Below are 25142 nucleotides of genomic sequence, written 5' to 3' on the forward strand. Positions count from 1 at the left end.
AAAGGGATATGCTCTAAAAGTGTGAAAACTATTTTAAAATTTTCATTTCAGGCAATCTAAAAAAGAAACTCATCATGCCACTAGGTGGTGCTATAATGCTGATGTAAGTCTCATCCAGACAGCATACACAGCAGTGGCTCTCCAACTCTTTCATGTCAAGGACCCCCAAAGTAATATGTATTTGGCCGCGTGGACCCCCATCTGAAAACGTGTTGTGCCAGGGCCCCCCCTGAAGAGAAGATTGATGTTAAAAAATATATATAAATATTATTCAAATTGTTCCAAACATTTGAAAATAGCAGATCTACAAGCCCACAGTGCGTCGCGATGCGACACGTTGTGAGCTTGTAGATCTGCTATTTTCAAATAGTCTAGGTATAAAATAGAGCTAAAGTGGTTAATGTATGTTTTATAATGTAATAATTTATACCTGCAAAGTAACTAAAGTTTTCAAATAATTGTAGTGGAGTAAAAAGTACAATATTTTGCCTTTGAGATGTAGTGGAGTAAAAGTAAAAGTATAGACAATTGGAAATACTCCAGTAAAGTAAAAGTACCTCAAAAGTGTACTTCAGTACAGTTCTTGAGTAAATGTACTCAGTTACTTTACACCACTGCACCAGTCAGTCCAGTCAGTGTGAATAAAGGTCAGCCTGTGAGTAGAGAGTAGTATTGACCACACTGTTGTCCAGAGATGTGGGGGAGGGGTTGTTCAGCTGCCCGGGGGACGGGGGGGGGGGGGGTTGACTGGGGTCAAGAGGTCAGGCTAAGATAGAACAGAAGGAATCCGGGCTCAGGGCCGCGGACGGGGGGCCGAGAGGGGCTTTTGTTTGGCTCTTTATGTTCCTGTGTTCTTGGCCTTTATAGAGACTTCAACTTGAGACTCTGAAGGAAAGACCCTGAACTCTACAAACACAATAATACCGTATATGTATGTGTGAACACAATCCTGTGTTATATTTTTGAACTCTGAGAATGTGCAAAATGTAACCAAATGGACCCTCACGGGTCCATTTTGCACATTCTCAGAGTTAAAAATGTATAAATTGGTGAACCTACGTACGCAGCAAACCTTTAGAGTTCATGTTAAGGTGCTGAATGTGATATGTTTTGGTTTAAAAAGGTGTTTTTTGTCTTAAAAAATTGAATTAAAAGAAAAGTTAAAGCTCTATATTCTGACAGGTCAGGATATAATTGATGCATTTAGTAGACGCTCTTTATTCAGAGAACCTTTCAATAATAAGCAGGATAAACAATCATAAAACATAGAATGCAGAGAATAGGACCATAACATCTGTCTAAAACAGGGGTCTTCAAGGTTTTTCAGTCCAAGGACCCCTTAGCTGAGAGAGAGAGATGAAGCAGGGACCCCTTGGCTGAGAGAGAGATGAAGCAGGGACCCTCACTACATATTGTATAGATGAGAGATGAACGGGGGTCCGTGACATAATGTCTATCAAACCCCCAACAGCATAGATCAGGTCACATGGCTTATTTGCATATTGGACAGCACAGAGGGAAGGGGGGGGGTCGGTCCCACGGCTAGAGGTCACGGTTCTGTGTGTTCAAGTCCAGCTGAAGGGAGGGGGGGGGTCATAGGGGTCAGAAGTCATAGGGCGTGGGTCAGTTCTGGCCTCACACACACACACACACACACACACACACACACACACACACACACACACACACACACACACACACACACACACACACACACACACACACACACACACACACACACACACACACACACACACACACACACACAGCGGTCATTATGCAAAAGCCAGGGACATCTGGACCCTGACCTCTGAACCCTAGGAGGCCATGCGGTGGGGGGGAGGGGGGGGGGGCTCCGTATTGATCAGAGATGCTAATTTATTTTTCAGTCAAATACGTTTTAATCACTTTGATTAAAAAACCCATAAAGTGTCTCTGGAGTCGCATCTACATTGATTATTACACTCCTCTCTTATGCATGGATTTTATTTAATATATAAGTGTTTATTTTGATTTTATAACAGAGTAAAAATACTCTTTTACAAGTAAAAGGCCATGTGTTCAAAATGTTACTGAGTAAAAGTACAAAAGTATAGGCATCGAAATATACTTAAAGTACCAAAAGTAAAAGTACTAATGTTTAAAAAATAGCCCATCTACAAGCTCACAACGCATCATCGCATCATGACGCGTTGTGAGCTTGTAGATCGGCTATTTTCAAATTGCCATCTACATCGATTGTTACACGAATACATGGGTTTTAAAAAATATATATATAATTATGTTTATTTTGATTTTACATACCTTTGTCCCATTGCATAAGATGACTCAGCGTTACTTTAATTGTCTTAATTCACTTTAATGTATTACAATGTGTTCATGTGTGATCTTAACAACCTGAGTTACATCATCCAGTTGTTCTCCTAAAGTAATACGTCTATTATTAACAACATTTTCAAACGTGGTCTCTCTCTCTCTACAACCTCTTCAGATGTACAGAAGGTTCTTCACATGGCATGTTGTTTAGATAGATATTAGGTTCATTGTTTAACTGATATCCTATCGTTTCTTTGAGACACTGTTTTTTTTTTCTCACATTCCTGAGACAATTATCCAATATTTGATATGAGAAGAAAATACTGGATTTGTGTACATTGACTGCCATAGACGCAGATCTGCGTTCTATTAAATTAATCCGTGGGCTGCCAGAGCTGCGTTCTGCGTTCTAGACGATCGCGCTGTTTTCTGTACATTCCGAGATCAGGTTCCCTTTCCACTTACTTCCGACTCACCCAGATGCAAAATTCAGTGGGTTCCGTTTCCGGTTTTCGGTTTTAGCTTGAAAATGTGATTTTTAGACAAAATAGGGCAAAACACGTCTGTCGTGTGTGTTTATAAACACAGCCAGACAAACGATTTTAATGGATATAACAATTCTGTGACCGGTTGAAAAGGGTTATAAAACACAAATCGCTGGCACTGGGGGAGTACATTATGAATAAACTCTGGCAGTCAATGTGTTGTTAAGGAGAAATAATGTAAACAAAAATATGTTTCAGTCATTTGTCTGGAAAATAATTTTGTGTTAAAAAACTCGTATCGTGAACTGATATTGTGATTGGAATCTTATCGTGAGTTGAATGAATCGTTTCAGGCCTAATGTAAGCTTTGAACGTGTTAACTTTAACTTCCTGTATGTGATGCCAGCGTCATGTGATCACTCACCCAGGCCGCTGAGGGTCAGGTGGGTATGGTTGGTGCTCAGGGTGACGGTGGGTTGTTCTGGTTGGTTCTCCTCGTGGTACCAGAGCCGGTAGCCCCGCACCACTAGGCTACCGCTACCACTACCGTTGCCTGGAACGCTGGCACTGTGCCAGCGTGCCAGGATGGACGTGCAGTTCAATGGTTCCAGCTGGAGCGTAGGGGCAGTGGGCACTGAGGAGGAGAACACGCGTGCGCACACACACGCACACGCACACGCACACACACACACACACACACACACACACACACACACACACACACACACAATGAACACAATATTAATGCTGTTTTTATTAATCATGTTTACACAGACATTATAACTATATACTTTGTTTTGTGATGAATCAATGCTTGTGAAGTTTGAAAATGGTAAAAGTTTCTGAATTGTTTACATTTTCTGAAATGTTCTGATTTTTTTTTTTTCTGATCTTGTTCACTTTCTCACTTTTTACCCCTATTGTTGCCTATAGATATTAATAATTTATAACTTTTCCCCAAATGAGGGACATCAGGCTGAGAGTGGTGAAACTTGGTGGTTTATAAATGACGAAGGTCAGAACAAAAGATACATGAAGATAAGGTCAGACTCAGAACTCTAAAAGATTCACCAGAAGCAGAATCTGATCATGAATGTGATTTTGGCGTCTCTGTTCCAGACACACACACACACACACACACACACACACACACACACACACACACACACACACACACACACACACACACACACACACACACACACACACACACTTCTTTATGACCCATGACTGAGGCGGCTCTCACACCACTGACAGCCCGGGTCAAAGGTCGCTGCACGGGTCCCCAACACAAAGCCTGCAGCGAGACAAAGCTGCTGCTCTGGTTGTCAACATCTGGCCCGGGGTCCCTTTACAGGTCTGTAACTCTGAGAGTGTACACATGGAACGAAATTGACCCTTACAGGTCTGTAACTCTGAGAGTGTACAAATGGAACCAAATGGACCAACAGGTCTGTAACTCTGAGAGTGTATGCTCTACAGATCCTCTAGCCCCGCCACCACACGACACATGTGAGCAGAGGGACAAAGCGCTGGCTCTGAGAAAACGTCCAGGTCTTTGTGTCATCTGGACACAATAATATCCAGGTCTTTGGCAATGGTGTAAAGTAGCTAAGTACATTTACTCAAATACAACATTTTGAGGCATTTTTACTTTACTTGAGTAATTCCAATTTCCAATACTTTTACTTCTACTCCACTACATCTCAGAGGCAAATATTGTACTTTCACTCCACTAAAATTATTTGAAAACTTTAGTTACTTTGTAGATTTTGATTATTATTACAAAACATACATTAACCACTTCAGCCCTATATACATTTTGGCCATTTGAAAATAGCAAATCTACAAGCTCACAATGCGTCGCGCTACGACAACAAACATTCCAACCGGCTCGGCCCCTTCTCATGGAGTCCCATGTGAATACCATTTCTCGTCAAAGATGCACGCTTCTCCTACTCTTTCAGCTTGCCACAGAAAATGTACATCCCTTATGATCGCGTGTACGACTGTTTAAAAACACACAGGTACGTGTGTGTGTCGCCCAGAGAAAAAATATTCCATCCGAGACATTTCCTTCTCCTGTAGCAGCAGTTTCAAAACAGCGTGTCGCATAACACGGCGGGAAAAAAAAAACTCGAAATAGAGACGTTTTAATGAAAAAGTTAAAGAGGTGGTGCCATGGTTTTGCACTTTTTCTGTTTTTCATGTGTCTATTAGGTTGATAGAACTTCATTAAGCCCCCTGGTGGTGTTTTTATGGTGTTTTATGTCTTCTCTGACTATTTTGAGTTTCTTCCTGGAGGCTGAAACCTTGAGGGTCAAACGTGCCAATAGAAAAACAGCGCTTTAATGACACAGTAGAAATATACCCTCCCCCTCATTATCATAACACAACAGGTGTGGGCATGAGGAGGAGGAGGGACTAGGACAGGTGGGAGGTGCTAAGGTGAGAACCAGGTATACTGAACTGGAGGCGTGTCCACATAAAAACATAATTTTAACACTTTCTGTACACTTTTTTGAAAAAAATCTTCCTCCTAGTTATAACCATAATACCTGATGATCATGTTTTAGGGGGGGGAAAAAACACTGAAAATCACGGCACCCCGTCTTTAAACAGGAAGCGGACGGAAACGGAAATCTTCGGATGACCGTATCCGGGTGAGTTACAGTGAAAGTGGTTATTGCGGGTGATAAAGAACAGTGCGGTCTTTTATAAAATCTAATTTAAAAAAAATATATGTTTATTACGTCTGTGGCAAATGAGTTAATGGGTTATTCCACGAGTAGGCTATTTAATCTGTCCACCAGGTGGTACTGTACAGTATATGCCGTACGATATACCTTTGGTGCTGGAGGTCCGGGGGGTCCGGTGAGAGGTCCATGCGGTGGGTTCACACCAGCCCACCCTGGTGGAAGCCGCCATGCGTAGCAGGTAGATGGTGTCTGGCTGCAGGTCTTCTAGGAGGTAGCGGGTGGCGTTGTCCGCCAGCTCCACAGTCTGCACCGCCTCGCCCTCGCCCGCCGCCGCCGTGGCGCCGCGCCACGCCAGCCGGTACGCCTGGACCCGCCCGCGGCTCAGCTTGGCGGGGAGGGGCCGCCAGCTCACCTGGATGTCTGTGGGACTGGAGCTGCTCAGGGACAGCTCTGGGGTCCTCAGCGGTACTGCAGAGAAAACACCATCATCGTCATCAGTGGTGGATAGAAACTAAGTACGTTTACTTTAAGTACTGTACTTTTAAGTACCATTTTGAGGCATTTGTACTTTACTGGAGTATTTACAATTTTCAGTACTTTTTACTTCTACTCCACAACATCTCGGATCCAAATATTGTACAAAACATACATTAACCACTTCAGCCCTATATACATTTCGGCTTTTTGAAAATAGCAGATCTACAAGCTTACAATGCATCGCAATGTGATGCATTGTAAGCTTGTAGATCTGCTATTTTCAACTTACTCAAGTCCATTTTGAATTCCGGACTTGTTCTACTCATAACAAAGTATTTCTACATTGCAGTATTGATGCTTTTACTCAAGTAAAACATTTGAGTACTTTTTCCACCACTGCATATCATCCAGATCGGTCCAACAGAGCTACAAGTACTTGCATGTTTTATTTAACTCATGAAGATCTGAGGCCCATTCTACAAATGCCTTCTAAATCAGTATTTATTTTTTTGAGTACCCCCAAAATGATATTTATTTTTCTCACCATCTTCCAGGGTGTGTTGGCTGACTTGGTCCGACATGCGACTGGCGCCCATGGGCATGTAGGCCACGATGTAGAAGCTGTAGTTCCTCGCCGACTCCAGGTCGTCGATGATGTAGCTGGTGGTGTCGTTCCCGATCACCGCCTGGTACTCCTCGTTGTTCAGACCTGAACGACGTGCAAAACACGTGAAGAAGAACCACAAAGACACGTTAAGATGAAAGCCTGACACATATGTTTCGGTTTGGCTGTTATATATATCTGCCATTATTAGACATTGGTGTCACCAATTCTGCGGCCGATGTGTGAAGCAGCTTCGCAGGGGGTCCCTAAATCGTGCCTTGTAACTAAGAGTGATCGCCGTCCGAGCTCCTAGGAATGCTTAACCAATCGTCTCAATTGGCCTCACTGACTTTTAAATCACTCTTAAAACCTATATGTTCCAGAAAGAAACAACCTCTTACCTTCAGCCTTCATGTAGTGTATGGAGTAGGTACTGTACCTTCAGTCTAATGGATAGAGTAGGTGCTGTACCTTCAGTCTAGTGTATGGAGTAGGTACTGTACCTTGAGTCTAGTGGATAGAGTAGTACTAGGTACTGTACCTTCAGTCTAGTGGATGGAGTAGGTACTGTACCTTCAGTCTAGTGGATGGAGTAGGTACTGTACCTTCAGTCTAGTGGATGGAGTAGGTACTGTACCTTCAGCCTAGTGGATAGAGTAGGTACTGTACCTTGAGTCTAGTGGATAGAGTAGTACTAGGTACTGTACCTTCAGTCTAGTGGATGGAGTAGGTACTGTACCTTCAGTCTAGTGGATGGAGTAGGTACTGTACCTTCAGTCTAGTGGATGGAGTAGGTACTGTACCTTCAGCCTAGTGGATAGAGTAGGTACTGTACCTTCAGCCTTCATGTAGTGTATGGAGTAGGCGATGACTTTGTCAGCGTTGTAGGTGGGTCGGCCCCAGGCCAGCAGGATGGCGGAGCTGGAGATGGTCTCGGCGTGGACGTCCCGCGGCGCGCCGGGCCGGTCCTCAGACATCACCACGATGAGCCGCGCCGTCGACAGCACCGAGCCCGCTCCGTTCTCCGCCACGCACTGGTAGATGGCGTCGTCCTCCAGGATGATCTGAGTGATCACCAGTTTACTGAGGAGACAACCATCCATCAGAATACACTTTATTGTCACATCAACAGGTTTACAGGTGTAAAGAAGTGGGTGAATTCATTTTCTTTCTTTGCATGCCTTCATTTTGTAAGTTTTCTATCATCAGAATGGAGATGATAGAGATAGAGAGAGTAAGAACAGGAGAGGGAACAGAAAAGGTAAATCCACATAAGGAAATATCAACGTAATCTACATGAGGGAAGGTAATCCAGCATAAGAAGACTAGATCCTAACGTAATCTACATGAGGGAATGTTAACACATTGGGTGCCAGAGGTTTATTAAAATATTATACGTTGAGTGCCAGCATTTCTTCCATCCACTTGCGTTATACATTTCGTGCTGTGAGAAGCCCTGACGCGGAAGTGCATGTAAACAAAGCGTGCGTGCGAGACGGCGGAGGGTCCCGACTAACGCCTGGAACAATAATATTTCCAACGCGACCCTCCATTGCAGCGTGATCGCCGATCGAAAACGGCTCGTTTCCACCACATTAAAAAGAAATGGAGATATTAAGCTTTTAATCAAGGAGATAACATTGAAAACGCCGACCGGAAGGATTTTTGACATGGAGCCACATCCAGCCTCTTCTTCTCAGAAACTGCTTGGGTGATGTCAAAGTTTCGTTTTAGCGCCCCACGTGGCCCACATGTATAAAAATAGAATTGGGTCAAAAACGGTCCGGACCGTTTTCGGCACTTCTCGTTTGGACCCTCAAAAACGGTCCGGACCGTTTTTGGCATTCAATGTGTTAATTCATGTTAATTAGTATTAGTTGTGGTAGTACAATATTAGTAGTAGTAGTAACAATATGTTTATATATATTATAATTCATTAGTGTTAATTAGTATTGGTAGCAATAACAATATGTTTATATTATAATTAATTAGTGTTCATTAGTATTGGTAGTGATAACAATATGTCCATATTATAATTCATTAGTGTAATTAGTATTGGTAGTGATAACAATATGTCCATATTATAATTCATTAGTGTAATTAGTATTAGTAGTAATAACAACATGTCCATATTATAATTCATTAGTGTAATTAGTATTGGTAGTAATAACAACATGTCCATATTATAATTCATTAGTGTAATTAGTACCTGTTGTACATCTGGATCCTGCCATTTAAATGCACTTCCTGTGCGTTCTTGAGCCAGGTGATGTGAGGGGCGGGCACCCCGTCAGCCTGGCACATGAAGCGGGCAGTGCCCGCCCTGGGCCTGGTCTGGCTCTCTGGGCGCTCAGTGATGGACGGAGGGACTGGAACATACATGATAATGACCATTTATTAAAGAGTGCTGTACTGGAACATACATTACATTCACCATTTATTAAAAATAAAGATAACGATAAGAACAGAGACCCGAAACACCCTATGACCCCAGGCTACAACACTGATGATACGTCCCAGGTGCATCCATGTGATGTTGTCTTTATAGTGATTCTATTTATAGTGGCTCATAGGAATAGACTATGTGACAACCAGGAATAGTTTGGTGACCACTGGAGAGACGGTTGACAGCCTGAATGTAGACGGCATCCGGGAGCAGTATGGGTTAGCGCCCCAGCCTGTGTCCTCTATGAGGAAGAAGCCCAACAAACCCACGGTGAGGCCTTTAAGGAGGACCATTCAAGCAAGCCGCAAGTGGAGCCTGCAGTACCACCACGGCCCAAGAAACCATCACGCCAGAAGGAAATGTTTGGAACGGGGGAGTCTGGTGCAACGCTCAGGTCCTGGACCTGGTGAGACGAAGGAGGAGCCCGGCCAGGAGGCCACCCACAGAGCCTAGTCCCTCCACGAGCCAGAGTATCTCCTCTCCCCCCAGTCCCGGGAGAGTAGTTCCGGAGAAGCGGACTGAGGGTCCCTGTCTTTCCCTAAGAGGACTGACCGTGGGTAGGTACTGGGATGTAAGTCGGGGCTTGATCAACCCCGGCTGGGTCACCTGGGTGATGGTGTATGTTGTTGCGAGACCCGAAACACCCGATGACCCCAGGCTACAACACTGATGATACATACCAGGTCCATCCATATGATGTTTTCTTTATAGTGAGGTTGGTATTAGATCTATAGTTTTACCCAGAACAGTGAGGTTGGTATACAGTTAGATCTATAGTTTTACCCAGAACGGTGAGGTTGGTATTAGATCTATAGTTTTACCAAGAACAGTGAGGTTGGCAGCAGCCATGGTGGAGTTGCGGGTGCCCGGCGTAGTGGCTCGGCAGAGGTAGAGTCCGCTGTGGCGGGCCTGGGCGTCGGTGATGAGCAGGTTTCCGTTGCCTAGCACCCGGGTGTTGGCGTCGATGGGCCGGCTGTCCGCCCGGCTCCACGATACGATGGGCTGCGGGTTTCCCCCCGCAACGCACTCCAAGACCACGCTCTGATGGAGAGAGGCCGTCACGTTCTGGGGAGCAGCGAGGATTCTGGGTCTTTGTAGAGCTGCAAGACCAGACCCTGTAAACAGAGACACATACACATACATTACTAGAGCTGCAAGACCACAACCTGAAACAGAGACAAGGATACATATATATACTGTACATGAACAGATATCTATTTAGGGGGAAAAAGTCAAAATAGATAGTAAGGAGTATACACGATTCCCATTTTTTGTGAATTTATTTTTGTGTGTGTGTGTGTGTGTGTGTGTGTGCACGTGTGCAGTTCTGGCTTGCACGTGTGCAGTGCTGGCTTGTGTGTGTGTGTGTGTGTGTGCACGGTGCACCTCGCAGGTCTGCATGTTACGTGTGCGCGTGTGTGCGTGTGTGTGTGTGTGCGTGCATATCTTTAAGTGGCGCATGTGTTGCACTGTCTCCTGTTTGTGTTGAATCAGTGTAACTGGTTGCATGTTTGTGTTGCAATCAGCTGCAGCTGTTGTTGCCGTGCTCGGACGGACGGACACACAAACACACACGGTCAAATGTAGCAGTGGTTGGCACCACTAAAAAATTGTGAAAATGTGTGCAAATCTTTGAATATATATATATTTTTTAGCGAACATAAAATCTAAATTCACATCGGCTATTTCCACAATTTCTCAACAGATTAATTTATTTTAGTATTTTTCTTCAACAGATGATTCTGTGATTCTACAATTCTATCGATCACGTCAAACAATACTGGTGATTATCTGTAATAATAATGTCAGTCAGGTGATGATGATGTAACTAATAACCTTTGATGACGGTCAGTGTTGCGTCATCACTCTTCACACAGCCGATGACGTTGGTGGCGACACATCGGTACTGACCGCAGTCTGCCGACCGCACGTTGTAGATCTGCAGGACCCCGTTGGGCAGCACAGTGATTCTACACACACACACACACACACACACACACACACACACACACACACACACACACACACACACAGACACACACACACACACACACACACGTGTATAAAATAAAATAAGTTGAAAAGATCTGAGCACTCAAAAGCAATGGTTAAAACTGTCTATGTGTGAACATGCAAATAATGTATCTAAGGATCTGAGCTGTCTGTCTGTCTGTCTGTCTGTCTGTCTGTCTGTCTGTCTGTCTGTCTGTCTGTCTGTCTGTCTGCTTGTCTGTCTGTCTGTCTATCTATCTGCCTGCCTGCCTGCCTGCCTGTCTGTCTGCCTGCCTGTCTGTGTGACTGTAAAAAGTATGGACAGAGTGACGCCATTTGGTTTCTACAGACCGTAAAATTAAGCCTATTTTTCAACGATTGCATGCATGCCTGTCTGTGTGCATCCATACCTGTCTGTGTGCATATGTACCTGTCTGTGTGCATCCATACCTGTCTGTGTGCATGCGTACCTGTCTGTGTGCAGAGGAAGTGCGGTGTGGTTGTGTTCCCAGGTGATGGCGGGCGCGGGTTGGGCGCGGGATGATGATGTCATCACTGTGCAGGAGAAGCGAGCCAGAGAACCTTCAGTCGTTACCATGGCGACAGGATGCTCTACAAACTCTGAGGCACCTTAAAAAAACAAACAAAAAAACAATGATGTCACACATACTGTAGTTAAAACGAAAGTAAAACATAGCGGTGAAAAAAACCTGTCATCATGATTCAATTAACAATGCATTCATTTATCAGACGCTCTTTATAGGATCATAAAATACAGAGAGACAGTGTAGTGTCTCAGTAAACTATAGGATCATAGAATACAGAGAGACAGTGTACTGTCTCAGTAAACTATAGGATCATAGAATACAGAGAGACAGTGTAGTGTCTCAGTAAACTATAGGATCATAGAATACAGAGAGACAGTGTAGTGTCTCAGTAAACTATAGGATCATAGAATACAGAGAGACAGTGTAGTGTCTCAGTAAACTATAGGATCATAGAATACATAGAGACAGTGTAGTGTCTCAGTAAACTATAGGATCATAGAATACAGAGAGACAGTGTAGTGTCTCAGTAAACTATAGGATCATAGAATACAGAGAGACAGTGTAGTGTCTCAGTAAACTATAGGATCATAGAATACATAGAGACAGTGTAGTGTCTCAGTAAACTATAGGATCATAGAATACAGAGAGACAGTGTAGTGTCTCAGTAAACTATAGGATCATAGAATACAGAGAGACAGTGTAGTGTCTCAGTAAACTATAGGATCATAGAATACATAGAGGCAGTGTACTAGTGTAGTGTCTCAGTAAACTATAGGATCATAGAATACAGAGAGACAGTGTAGCGTCTCAGTAAACTATAGGATCATAAAATACAAAGAGACAGTGTAGTGTCTCAGTAAACTATAGGATCATAGAATACAGAGAGACAGTGTAGTGTCTCAGTAAACTATAGGATCATAGAATACAGAGACAGTGTAGTGTCTCAGTAAACTATAGGATCATAGAATACAGAGACAGTGTAGTGTTTCAGTAAACTATAGGATCATAGAATACAGAGAGACAGTGCAGTGTCTCAGTAAACTATAGGATTATTGCGAACGCGGAAGGAGGCGCGGCGAAGCCGCGCCTCCGACCAAGTGGAGCTTACTATGTAACCCTGCTCAGGTTGTGTGTCTGTCTGTCTGTGTGTATGCACTACCTATGTAGAGGGCGCCAGAGTGCAGGAATTTAGACAATGCTCTGATTTAAATGCAACCACACACACACACACACACACACACACACACACACACACACACACACACACACACACACACACACACACACACACACACACACACACACACACACACACACACACACACACACACACACACACACACACACACACACACACACACTTCTCTCCCCATCACAGTGAAATAACACGGATTACAAGTCCGTAAATACACAATATTTTCGAGCTGCGTTCGCTTCCAGCGTTCGCGCGTCTTACTTGTAGAATACAGAGAGACAGTGTAGTGTCTCAGTAAACTATAGGATCATAGAATACAGAGAGACAGTGTGTCTCAGTAAACTATAGGATCACAGGTAAACCAAGAACCTACAGCATCAGTCTAACATTATAATATAAATAAAATAAATACATAAACTGTACATGTAAGCTATACAAAGTATAGGATGCCAGGTCTACAAATGAACCTGGCATCCGTCTAAATAACATGTTAGGGATAAATTACATTTTAACCTTTGCATAAGAAGGTAAAAAAAGAAGATAATACAAGCTTGAGCTTGTATATCTGCTATTTTTGAACAGCCAAAGAAATCTTAAATTGACACACATGTGTTCGGTCCGGTCTTAATGGGCGAACAGGGTGAATGATGTGATGGATGTGAATATTGATCATCATTATGTGATTCCATGATGCAGCTCCTCTGACCAGCTGAGAGCTAAGGGCTCACTATCGACCAGCTGGCTCCGATCGATGGATCAATGGATCAATAGATCAATGGATCAATAGATCCATCAGTCTGACTGATGCGGTTATTGATAAAACACAGATCAATTCACTGCCTCAACCATCATCCACTTGGACTAGAACCAGAATAGTTTAAAGGTGCATTAAGTGATATTTCTTTTTTTTTTAAATAAGTGTTAAATAGCTCTATATTGTGATAGTAATCATTACTATAGAGTGTTTGTTCAGTAACAGTGTTAAATAGCTCTATATTGTGATAGTAATCATTACTATAGAGTGTTTGTTCAGTAACAGTGTTATATAGCTCTATATTGTGATAGTAATCATTACTATAGAGTGTTTGTTCAGTAACAGTGTTAAATAGCTCTATATTGTGATAGTAATCATTACTATAGAGTGTTTGTTCAGTAACAGTGTTAAATAGCTCTATATTGTGATAGTAATCATTACTATAGAGTGTTTGTTCAGTAACAGTGTTTTATATCTCTATATTGTGATAGTAATCATTACTATAGAGTGTTTGTTCAGTAACAGTGTTAAATAGCTCTATATTGTGATAGTAATCATTACTATAGAGTGTTTGTTCAGTAACAGTGTTAAATAGCTCTATATTGTGATAGTAATCATTACTATAGAGTGTTTGTTCTTTAACAGTGTTAAATAGCTCTATATTGTGATAGTAATCATTACTATAGAGTGTTTGTTCAGTAACAGTGTTAAATAGCTCTATATTGTGATAGTAATCATTACTATAGAGTGTTTGTTCAGTAGCAGTGTTAAATAGCTCTATATTGTGATAGTAATCATTACTATAGAGTGTTTGTTCAGTAACAGTGTTAAATAGCTCATAGTAATCATTACTATAGAGTGTTTGTTCAGTAACAGTGTTAAATAGCTCTATATTGTGATAGTAATCATGACTATAGAGTGGTTGTTCAGTAACAGTGTTAAATAGCTCTATATTGTGATAGTAATCATTACTATAGAGTGGTTGTTCAGCAACAGTGTTAAATAGCTCTATATTGTGATAGTAATCATTACTATAGAGTGTTTGTTCAGTAACAGGGGTCTCCATGTCTCTCCAGCTCTTTAACTCTTAGATCTCAGAATCGTGTATACTCCTTACTATTGGTTGACTAAAACATTGCTGATCTAGGATCTGACCAATGGAGGTTTCTTTATGTTGTGGTCAGTGTGAATAAGCTGAGTCACATGGTCGTATCTATTTATTCTAAGCCTCCACACAAACCTCCACCCCATGACAATAACCATGAGCTTCGACCTTCGACCTTTGACCTCCACACCCCCCCATCCTCCGCAGTCCCAGGAAGTCAATACCATGTTGGATCAATGTCCCCCTCCCCCCTTCCACCCCCCCCCTCACCCTCTGTTTGAGGACCACTGTGCTACACTGAATGGAACAGAGCAGGACAGGGCAGTGACATCACAGAGCCTCTTCCTGGTTGACCTCTGACCCCCAGGGCCCCTATAGTTGGACAGAAGGAGAGGGCAGGCAGAGGAGGCTCCTCCCCCTCTTAACCCCTCCCTCCCTCCCTCCACCTTTAACCCCTTCACTGCCATGCAGGGTCTGTCCTCCACTGGACCACAACCTTTTAACCTCCTGCCTGCCAGCCAGCCATGGAACCCCCTCTTCTTCCTCCTCCTCCTTCTCCTCCTCCTCCTCCTCAACCCCAAACTAAACCCTTAGCCCCTCCCCTTCTCCCCCCTCCCCTCCCCCAGCCCAGTCCAGAACCTTTTAACCCCCTCACTGCCAACACGTCACTCCTCTAGTTCTCACACAACCTTGACAGTGGTTTTGTTGTTGTTGTTGACGGTATAGAACTCTGAGGAAGAAGAGCCTGACAACAACAACGGCTCAGAACTCACAATCTGCAAACAGAGGGAAAAAAAACAATCCCAAAGTCGCTTATAATAAGCAGACATGGCAACCAACACTGGGGTATGGGATGTGTGTGTGTTGTTTGCACTTTTTCCATCTATAATAATAGTGATGAAGACATGTGTGACGATAGATGATGAAGGTAGTAATGCTCTAATAGATGAGATGTAGAACCAGTTAGGTTCTCATGTGAAGCCTCACAGCGGTCTCTATGAGGAGGAGAGGAGGGGGTCACGTTTTTGTCCGTGACCCCCCCCCCCCACACCGTCCCCAAAGTCAAAATGCAAAGTGTGTGAGCGTCCGCTCAGGCCTGGTGAATAGACCCAGCTGTCCCTCCTGTCCGTCCTATACTGACCACCACAGTCTGCTGTGTTCTTCCAGGCCGGGGTCAGAGTCAAGGGTCAGCCAGGGTCAACTCAAAACAAAGAGTGGAAAGTGTGAAAAGCAACACACAAAAAAAACTGGCCTTTGGAGAGATTCATGCTGCCTGGCAGAGCAGCCCACACACATACACACACGTGTGTGTGTGTATGTGTGTGTGTGTGTGTGTGTGTGTGTGTGTGTGTGTGTGTGTGTGTGTGTGCGCGCGCACACAGACAATAATCACAAACACACAGCACAGCAGGACCTGTTAAAGCCCTTTTGTTAGTTTTTTCCTTATATGGAACAATATGGAACATTTTTGATGAAGTGCGTTTTGATCCATTAAGTCGGTGTATATATATATATATAAATATACACACTTATATAAACTTATATAAACTTATATAAACCACAACCGATCGACATGAGTATTACATTTATAAGCTTCTAGATCAACTCCATCCATGTTTTACAGCCTGTATAAAGTACACTGAACATGATACATTTTAAATCACTGGCAAGAACGTTTACATTTATTTTATTGAGTGGCTATTTCACATTGGAAATATCAAAACACTACATCACTATGAACTGAGTACAAAAGGACCCCAATTGAAACAAGCCATGGCTTCCTTGGGCTTTTTAATCCTATTTAGTTGAGCTTGTATTTGAACTGTACTTTCGTGTGCTTTTTTTCTGCAGACTTCTAAATAAAGAATTCAAAACCATGATGTATTGTTTTTTAAATGCTTCCAAACTGAAGCAGATTTGAGCTCTTTTGTTGTGTTTTTTAGGGTTCCCCCAAACCAAAGAGCTTCATCGCACTTTTTGTTGTGACTTCCAAGATCTGAGCACTCTAGATCAGGGGTTCTCAACCAGTGGTCCGGGGACCACCAGTGGTCCTTGAGGGAGCACCAGGGGGTCCCCAGCGAAATTAGTTAACATAGCGTCAGAATCATTTTAACCGCTTAGCCTTGGCTATTCAAAAATAGCAGATATACAAGCTCATAGCTATGAGTTTGTAGATCTGCTATTTTTGAAAAAACTTGAAAAAGTGTGCATATCTTTGAATATTTATATTTTTTAAAGCGAAAATTAACTGATATCTTTGCTTCTGGGGGTCCCTGGCACAAAACATTTTCAAATGGGGGTCCGCGGCCAAATGTATATCAATTTAGGGGTCCTTGGCATGAAAAGGGTTGAAAACCACTGCTCTAGATCCTTGTATTGTTTTTTCTCTCTTCTGCACTTACTTGCGATAGTCAGTCGTGATCTTTGGCTGAGGATGGCTCCGTAGCGGTTCTGGGACAGACACTGGTAGAGGCCCTGGTCTGAAGGAGAACCTGAAGGCAGGTACAGAGAGCCGTTGGGCAGGAAGCTCCGCTGGGCCTCCTCCTCTGCCAGGAGGAGGACGCCATCTTTGAGCCACTTGATGCTGATTGGAGGCTGGCCGTGGGCCTGGCAGTCCAGGACCACCGGGGTCTTTGGTACGACGGTGACGTCAGAGGGTTCTGTGATGAAGGACAGCTCACTGAAACATAGGACACCTGGAGGAGGAGAGAAAAGCACCCATTAGATCAGTGTTGATTTCGTCGACTAAAACGATGACGAAAAATGTTGGTCAACTACCTTTTCTCACTGCAAAACCAAATAAAAACTAAGCTACGATGACTAAAACTATGACTAAATATAATGACAATTTTGTCAACAAATAAAAACTAGACTAAAAAGAAAATAAATCCAGTAGAACTAAGACTAGCGGAGAAGAGATCCAGTAGAACTAAGACTAGTGGAGAAGAGATCAGGTAAAACTAAGACTAGTGCAGAAGAAATCCAGTAGAACTAAGACTAGTGGAGAAGAGATCCAGTAGAACTAAGACTAGTGGAGAAGAGATCCAGTAGAACTAAGACTAGCGGAGAACAGATCCAGTACGACTAAGACTAGCGGAGAAGAGATCCAGTAGAACTAAGACTAGTGCAGAAGAGATCAGGTAGAACTAAGACTAGTGCAGAAGAGATCCAGTAGAACTAAGACTAGTGCAGAAGAGATCCAGTAGAACTAAGACTAGCGGAGAAGAGATCCAGTAGAACTAAGACTAGCGGAGAAGAGATCCAGTACGACTAGTGGAGAAGAGATCCAGTAGAACTAAGACTAGTGGAGAAGAGATCCAGTAGAACTAAGACTAGTGCAGAAGAGATCCAGTAGAACTAAGACTAGTGCAGAAGAGATCCAGTAGAACCAAGACTAGCGGAGAAGAGATCCAGTAGAACTAAGACTAGCGGAGAAGAGATCCAGTAGAACTAAGACTAGTGCAGAAGAGATCCAGTAGAACTAAGACTAGCGGAGAAGAGATCCAGTAGAACTAAGACTAGTGCAGAAGAGATCCAGTAGAACTAAGACTAGCGGAGAAGAGATCCAGTAGAACTAAGACTAGCGGAGAAGAGATCCAGTAGAATTGAAGACTTTTAAAAAGTCTTTTAATGTTTGGTTGCGCTCGGGTGTTGTGCTCTGAAAATAGCCGATCTACAAGCTGACAATGCGTTGCGCTGCGATGCTGTGAGCTTGTAGATCGGCTATTTTCAGCCATTACGACGTCATCAAGGCACCGCCAAAATAAATTTTAGTCGACTTAATCAACTGTAGATTTAGTCAACTATAATCTTATATTTAGTCGACTAGAACTAGACAAACAGTAAAACATTTCAGATGACTAAAACTAACTGGAATTTCATTCAAAAGACTATGACTGAAACTGAATAATTTGTTGTCAAAATCAATTTACACTGTACATGACTACTGTCAGTCAAACCTCCTAACTCCACCTTCTCATTCTAATCAATGATGGACAAAACATTAATGGGGAAAAACCTCCTAACTCGACTGGAGCTGTATTTGGGTAAAGTGATGATAATATAATGACACAAGTATCTGACAATATATAAAGTCACCAACTTTGATGACTGAGGCAGGATTGTGTTAAAACATGTTTTTTTGTCATGTCACTGAAAAGTTAATATTTTGTACATAGCTGGTTTCTGCCTGACAACCGAGATATGAAGGCTCTGTGATGAAGGCTGACTCACTGGAACATGACACACCTCATAACATCCATAGGGTTTAGAAGGTTCTGGTCCAGCAGTGTGGTCCTCAACCTTTTTTTCATTTCAAGGACCCTCGGTTTGATATGAATTCTTAGGCCATGGACCCCTGTTTGACACCATTTATCTTTAAATCTCTGGGACCCCAACCTGCCGTTCTCAATCACAACATCACCTTACACAACAATGTGTGTCCTTATACAATTGGGTTACCCTGTCACCTGGTCTTCCTGGTCATGTGATCTGACTAACCAATACACGATGACACAATCTACACTGTAAAATGCTCCTTATTTAACTCTGAGAGTGTACAAATGGAACCAAATGGACCCATAAGGGTCCATTTGGTTCTATTTGTAAACTCTCAGAGTTACAGATACCCCTCAAGGATCACGTAGGATCAATTCTGCAGGCCATTGGTTCTCAAAGTGGGGTCTGCGGACCCCCAGGGGTCCTTGGGGGGGTGGTACCAGCTATAGGGGGGCCCCAGAGAAATCAGGTGATATGGCTCAATACATTTTTATACGTTTGGCTATTAAAAAATAGCAGACATATACAAGCTCATTGCGCGTCACCTCGTGTTGCGCTATGAGCTTGTAGATCTGCTATTTTTGTGAATTTTGTGAATTGTGAAAATGTGTGCAAATCTTTGGAATATAGAATATCAATTATTTTTTAGAGCGACCATTTTTAACTCAAATCTTTAACTCAAATCTGGAGGGGGTCCCTGGTACAAAAGGTTTATCTTTTTTTTCAGATAGGGGTCCACAGCAGAAATACATATCATTTTGGGGGTCCTTGACATGAAAAGGTTTATGCACCACTGCTGTAGGCCATTGGTTCTCAATGTGGGGTTTGGGGACCCCCAGGGGTCCTTGGGGGAGATACCAGGGGGTCCCAAGCAAAATTAGTTGCAAGCGTCACAATCATTTGAACCCCTTCATCCATATTTTACACTTTGGCTTTTCAAAAATAGCAGATAAGCTCATAGATCTGCTTTTTTTTATCAAGAAAATGTGTGCAAATATTTGAATATATACTTTTAATTTTTTTTTTACTCAAATCTTTGCTTCTGGGGGATTCTACAAATGTCTTCTATAAATCTTTTTTTTTTTAAAGAACGTATGTTGCTATAATATCAGTGCTTCTCAAACTTTTTTCATGTCAATGACCCCCAAAATGACATGTATTTGGCCACGGACCCTCATCTTAACATTTTTGTTCCAGGGACCCCCCAGAAGCAAAGATTTGAGTAATTTTTTTTTTATAATATTCAAAGATTTGCACACATTTTCACAATTGTTTTTTCAAAAAGAGCAGATCTACAAGCTCATTCATAGTGCCACGCTATAAGCGTGTAGATCTGCTATTTTTTCAATAGCCCAGAGAAATCTAAAACACACACACACACACACACACACACACACACACACACACACACACACACACACACACACACACACACACACACACACACACACACACACACACACACACACACACACACACACACACACACACACACACACACACACACACACACACACACACAACCAAACAACACAGCCAACAAACACACAACAACAACATTAAAGTGTTACTTACTTAAAGGTATAAATAAAGCATAGTAAAGCATCCAGGACATTAAGGACATTCCTTTCATCTTGAACTTGGTCATTTTATCCAGTCTGTGTGGTTATAATCCTCTCCTCTCTCCTCATACATGCTGCCCCTCAGGAGGGTCCTCTGTGAATGAAGGTTGGATGTCTGGGGGTCCCCGGACTCTACGGGACACGCCCCCCCCCCCCCCCCCCCAATGACCATAGCCCCTCCCCCTGCCCCTAAACACAGTGGTGTAAAGTAACTAAGTACATTTACTCAAGTACTGTACTTATAAGTGCAATTTTGGAGTTTTTTTGTTTTGTTTTGTTTTACTTTACAGGAGTATTTCCAGTTCTCAGTGCTTTTACTTCAACTCCCACTAACATCTCAGATATAATATTGTACTTTTACTCCACTGCAATTAGTTCACAATGTGTCGTGATGCGACGCATTGTGAGCTTGTAGATTTGCTATTTTCAAATGATTTCTATTCAATTGAAAACGTGAAATGGGACATTCTGTATAATGAGTACTTCTTACTTTTGGTACTTTAAATATATTTTGATGCCAATACTCAAGTCAATTTTGAATTCCGGACTTTTACTTGTAACAAGAGTATTTCTACATTGCAGTATTGATGTTTTTTACTTAAGTAAAAAAACTTGTGAGTACTTTTCCCCCCATTGGATAAACCCTGACATGGTAGTTTACCCAGAGTTTTAAGACATAAACATTGAAACAGTGTTCATTTTTAAAACAAATTCTGATTTAGTCTTAGTCTTTTGAATAACACATCATTTAGTCTTAGTCCCATTTTAGTCTTCTGAAATGGTTTAGTCTAGTCTTAGTCGACTAAATATCAAAACATTAAAAGTCTTTTAGTCTTTTAGTCTTACTCAAAAAAATTAACACTGCATTGAACAGAGAATGAATGTATAATAAAGGTAAAGACAGGATGAACAAACACATATCGATGGGTTCAGTCAGTCAGTCAGCTGCTTATGAATTAATTCACTTATTGATCAGCCTGCTGACAATGACCCTCATTCACGGCACAATGAGCCCCCCCCCCCTTCCCCCTCACCCCCCCCCATCCCAGCTGTGAGGTCAGATGAAGCCCCTCCCCCACACACACACACACACACACACACACACACACACACACACACACACACACACACACACACACACGTTGCAACACAAGAGTGTGTTGCAATGGTGGAAAAGTAGGATTTTACTTAAGCAAAAGTATCAATACTGCAATGTAGAAGTACTATATTACAAGTAAAACTTGTAAAACATTTTGACTTTTACTCAAGTATTGGTATCAAAATGTACTTAAAATACCAAAAGTAAAAGTACTCGTTATGCAGAATGTCCCATTTCATAAGTTTTCAAATGTATAAAAATTACAAGCTTGGTCTAAGAGCTTGTAGATCGTCTATTTTCAAATGGCCGGAATGTAGGGCTGAAGTGGTTAATGTAATATATTATTATATATATATCAACATATATCATATATATTAATTAATGAATTAAATTATATTTGTTCGTATTTTTTATGCAAAAAAAACTTTCCATCTTCTTCTGAGCAGAAGTTCAAAGGTCACTCTGGCCATCCGGCATGACCCCTGGGGGTCACCTGCTGGGGGGAGGGGCCTCCCCCCTCCATATGCACGGCCTCTGACCAATCGGAGAGAAGTGTGCTTACATCCTCTGGCCAATCAGAGCGCAGCGTGGAGGTTTTCCCATGATATTAATGATATGCTAATGACCTTTGGCCTATGGATCACATGACCTCCAGACCTCACCCTGACCTTCATCACTCCTCTTCCTCACACACACACACACACACACACACACACACACACACACACACACACACACACACACACACACACACACACACACACACACACACACACACACACACACACACACACACACACACACACACACACACACACACAGATACAAAGACTGACCTCTTCATATGATAATAGTGCTTTTTAAACACAAATATAACTCGTATTGTAAACAGACATTTTATATTTTAAAATTATAACAACACATTGTAACAACACAGAAACATATTTTAGATTTTTCATTGTTTTCCAGTTTTGGACAAATACAGAAAATAAAAGAATGTTAAATGTTTAAAAGGGTTAAACATGTTAAAGGGTCTGTATGCGTAAAGAGTTAAACATGTTAAAGGGTCTGTATGCGTAAAGAGTTAAACATGTTAAAGGGTCTGTATGCGTAAAGAGTTAAACATGTTAAAGGGTCTGTATGCTGCTACATCTCACAACGTGCGACCACAACTTGTGAGCTTGTAGATCTGCTGTTTTCCAAAAATCTTGAAATCAATGTGAAACATTTTGAATATCTTTTTTTTTGTGCTATTTTATAACACAAATCTTGTATGGGGGTCCCTGGCACACAATATGTTCAGACGGGGGTCCACGGATAAACACACGTTCATGTGGGGGTCCTTGACCTGAAAAAGGCTTGAGAACCGTCGTAGATGATGATTATCCTTGAGCATATTGTTTAATAAGGAAACATTATAGAACTGTGTGTGAAAATGTCATTAAATAAGCAAATTATTGCCCTCGGTTCCCTTTAATTAAATCAATAGTTATATGGTCTAATCAATAATCAATATGTAATTATACTCTGAAGTGAACAACTAGATTGGATGTCCTTATAAACCCACACGTTATATCATCATACAATGAAACACATTGTGGGACAAATGAAATGTTACATTATTATGGAGTTGTTACTTTCAATCGTAGTAACGCAGCGTCACAGTCATTTTAAGCACTTTATCCATTTATACGTTGGCTATTCAAGAATAGTGGATCTACAATCTCGGTCTCTGTCTCTCTCGCTCTCTCCCTCTTGTTATGACCCTGGCCTATAGGGGGACCAGGGAACACAACAAAAATACAGGGGAGACAAAGTTTACAAAGAAATTAGTGTTTATTAAATAATCAAAATGAAAGAACAGATCATGAATAAACAGATGAGGTGTGGAAATCAGTAAAGTCAGTAGTGTAATGTGTGTATGCATGAGTGCATTGTATAGTGTCAGTAGTGTAATGTGTGTATGCATGGGTGCATTGTGTAGTGTCAGTAGTGTAATGTGTGTATGCATGGGTGCCATTGTGTAGTGTCAGTAGTGTAATGTGTGTATGCATGGGTGCATTGTGTAGTGTCAGCAGTGTAATGTGTGTATGCACGAGTGCATTGTGTAGTGTCAGTAGTGTAATGTGTGTATGCATGATGGGTGCATTGTGTAGTGTCAGTAGTGTAATGTGTGTATGCATGGGTGCATTGTGTAGTGTCGGTAGTGTAATGTGTGTACTGTATGCATGGGTGCATTGTGTAGTGTCAGTAGTGTGTGTATGGGTGCATTGTGTAGTGCAGGGATGCCCAAAAGGTAGATCGCGATCTACCAGCAGATCACAAAGGCTGTGCAGGTAGACCACATTATATTACATGCCCCTAAAAACATCATTTTAATATAAAAAAAACTATTTTTGGCATCTGCCACTTGAATTAAGGTGACATGATTGATTGACATCAAAAAGGGCCTGTCAGCTCAAACCCACAATGCAATACTTTGTTTACAAGAGTGTTAAGCTCAAACGTCAGTAGCATTACAAAGAAAAAAACCCCCACCAATTCCATTTTCCCCCCTCCATTGTAGAGTACAAAGAGTTATCGCATATTTACTTTCACTGTCAATTAACAGTCTGATGGCCTGTGGGGAAAAAACAGTTCCTCAGCCTGCTAGGGCGCGCTGAGAGGATCTTGTATCCCTTCACTTTAGGACTTTAGAGGGGAAATAAGTATTTTATGGGGGTGGGTGGGGTCTTTAATATGATCCTCAGGGATGTATTGAGGCAGCTCTGGGTGTAGAGGTCCTCCAGACTGGGTGTAGAGGTCCTCCAGACTGGGTGTAGGGGTCCTCCAGACTGGGTGTAGAGGTCCTCCAGACTGGGCATCTCACACCCAGTGATGTTCTCTGTCCGTACAGAACGACCCTCCTCAGGGCCTTGTGGTCTCTGTCCGTACAGAACGACGAGAGGTTGTGGTTTAGCTTCCTGTCATCAAGAGCGCTGCCACTTTCCAGTGAAACCATGTGATGATCAGATAAGGAGGACATGTCAGCAGCAGCATTCACATGGTGTGATAAACGTCCGTCCAACACATCCTCCATTTTGTCACCTGCAGAGTTCAGTGGTCCTCCATTTTGTCACCTGCAGAGTTCAGTGGTCCTCCATTTTGTCACCTGCAGAGTTCAGTGGTCATCCATTTTGTATCCTGCAGAGTTCAGTGGTCTTCCATTTTGTCACCTGCAGAGTTCAGTGGTCCTCCATTTTGTCACCTGCAGAGTTCCGTGATCCTCCATTTTGTCACCTGCAGAGTTCAGTGGTCCTCCATTTTGTCACCTGCAGAGTTCAGTGGTCCTCCATTTTGTCACCTTCAGAGTTCAGTGGTCCTCCATTTTGTCACCTGCAGAGTTCAGTGGTCCTCCATTTTGTATCCTGCAGAGTTCAGTGGTGGTCATTCATTTTGTATCCTGCAGAGTTCAGTGGTCCTCCATTTTGTCACCTGCAGAGATCAGTGGTCCTCCATTTTGGAACCTGCAGAGTTCAGTGG

At 42.4% G+C, this 25142-nt stretch overlaps 1 protein-coding gene across 1 annotated transcript in view; it reads right to left on the minus strand.

Annotated features, from left to right (window-relative positions):
• Positions 1-17333, minus strand: part of LOC308091541 (protogenin B-like) — a gene marked incomplete at both ends in the record, with an annotated part of 30580 nt that extends 13247 nt beyond the window's left edge. Inside the window, 9 exons of the mRNA XM_080437203.1 lie at positions 3226-3435; positions 5648-5968; positions 6522-6686; positions 7417-7664; positions 8791-8950; positions 9849-10142; positions 10864-10997; positions 11490-11649; positions 17024-17333. Of these exons, the coding sequence (XP_080293329.1) occupies positions 3226-3435; positions 5648-5968; positions 6522-6686; positions 7417-7664; positions 8791-8950; positions 9849-10142; positions 10864-10997; positions 11490-11649; positions 17024-17333 (2002 nt within the window). The remainder of the gene's footprint in view (positions 1-3225; positions 3436-5647; positions 5969-6521; positions 6687-7416; positions 7665-8790; positions 8951-9848; positions 10143-10863; positions 10998-11489; positions 11650-17023) is intronic.
• Between the last annotated feature and the right edge of the window lie 7809 nt (positions 17334-25142).

This window comes from Gymnoscopelus braueri (assembly GCF_963280865.1).
Source record: "Gymnoscopelus braueri genome assembly, chromosome: 9".
Taxonomy (NCBI): domain Eukaryota; kingdom Metazoa; phylum Chordata; class Actinopteri; order Myctophiformes; family Myctophidae; genus Gymnoscopelus; species Gymnoscopelus braueri.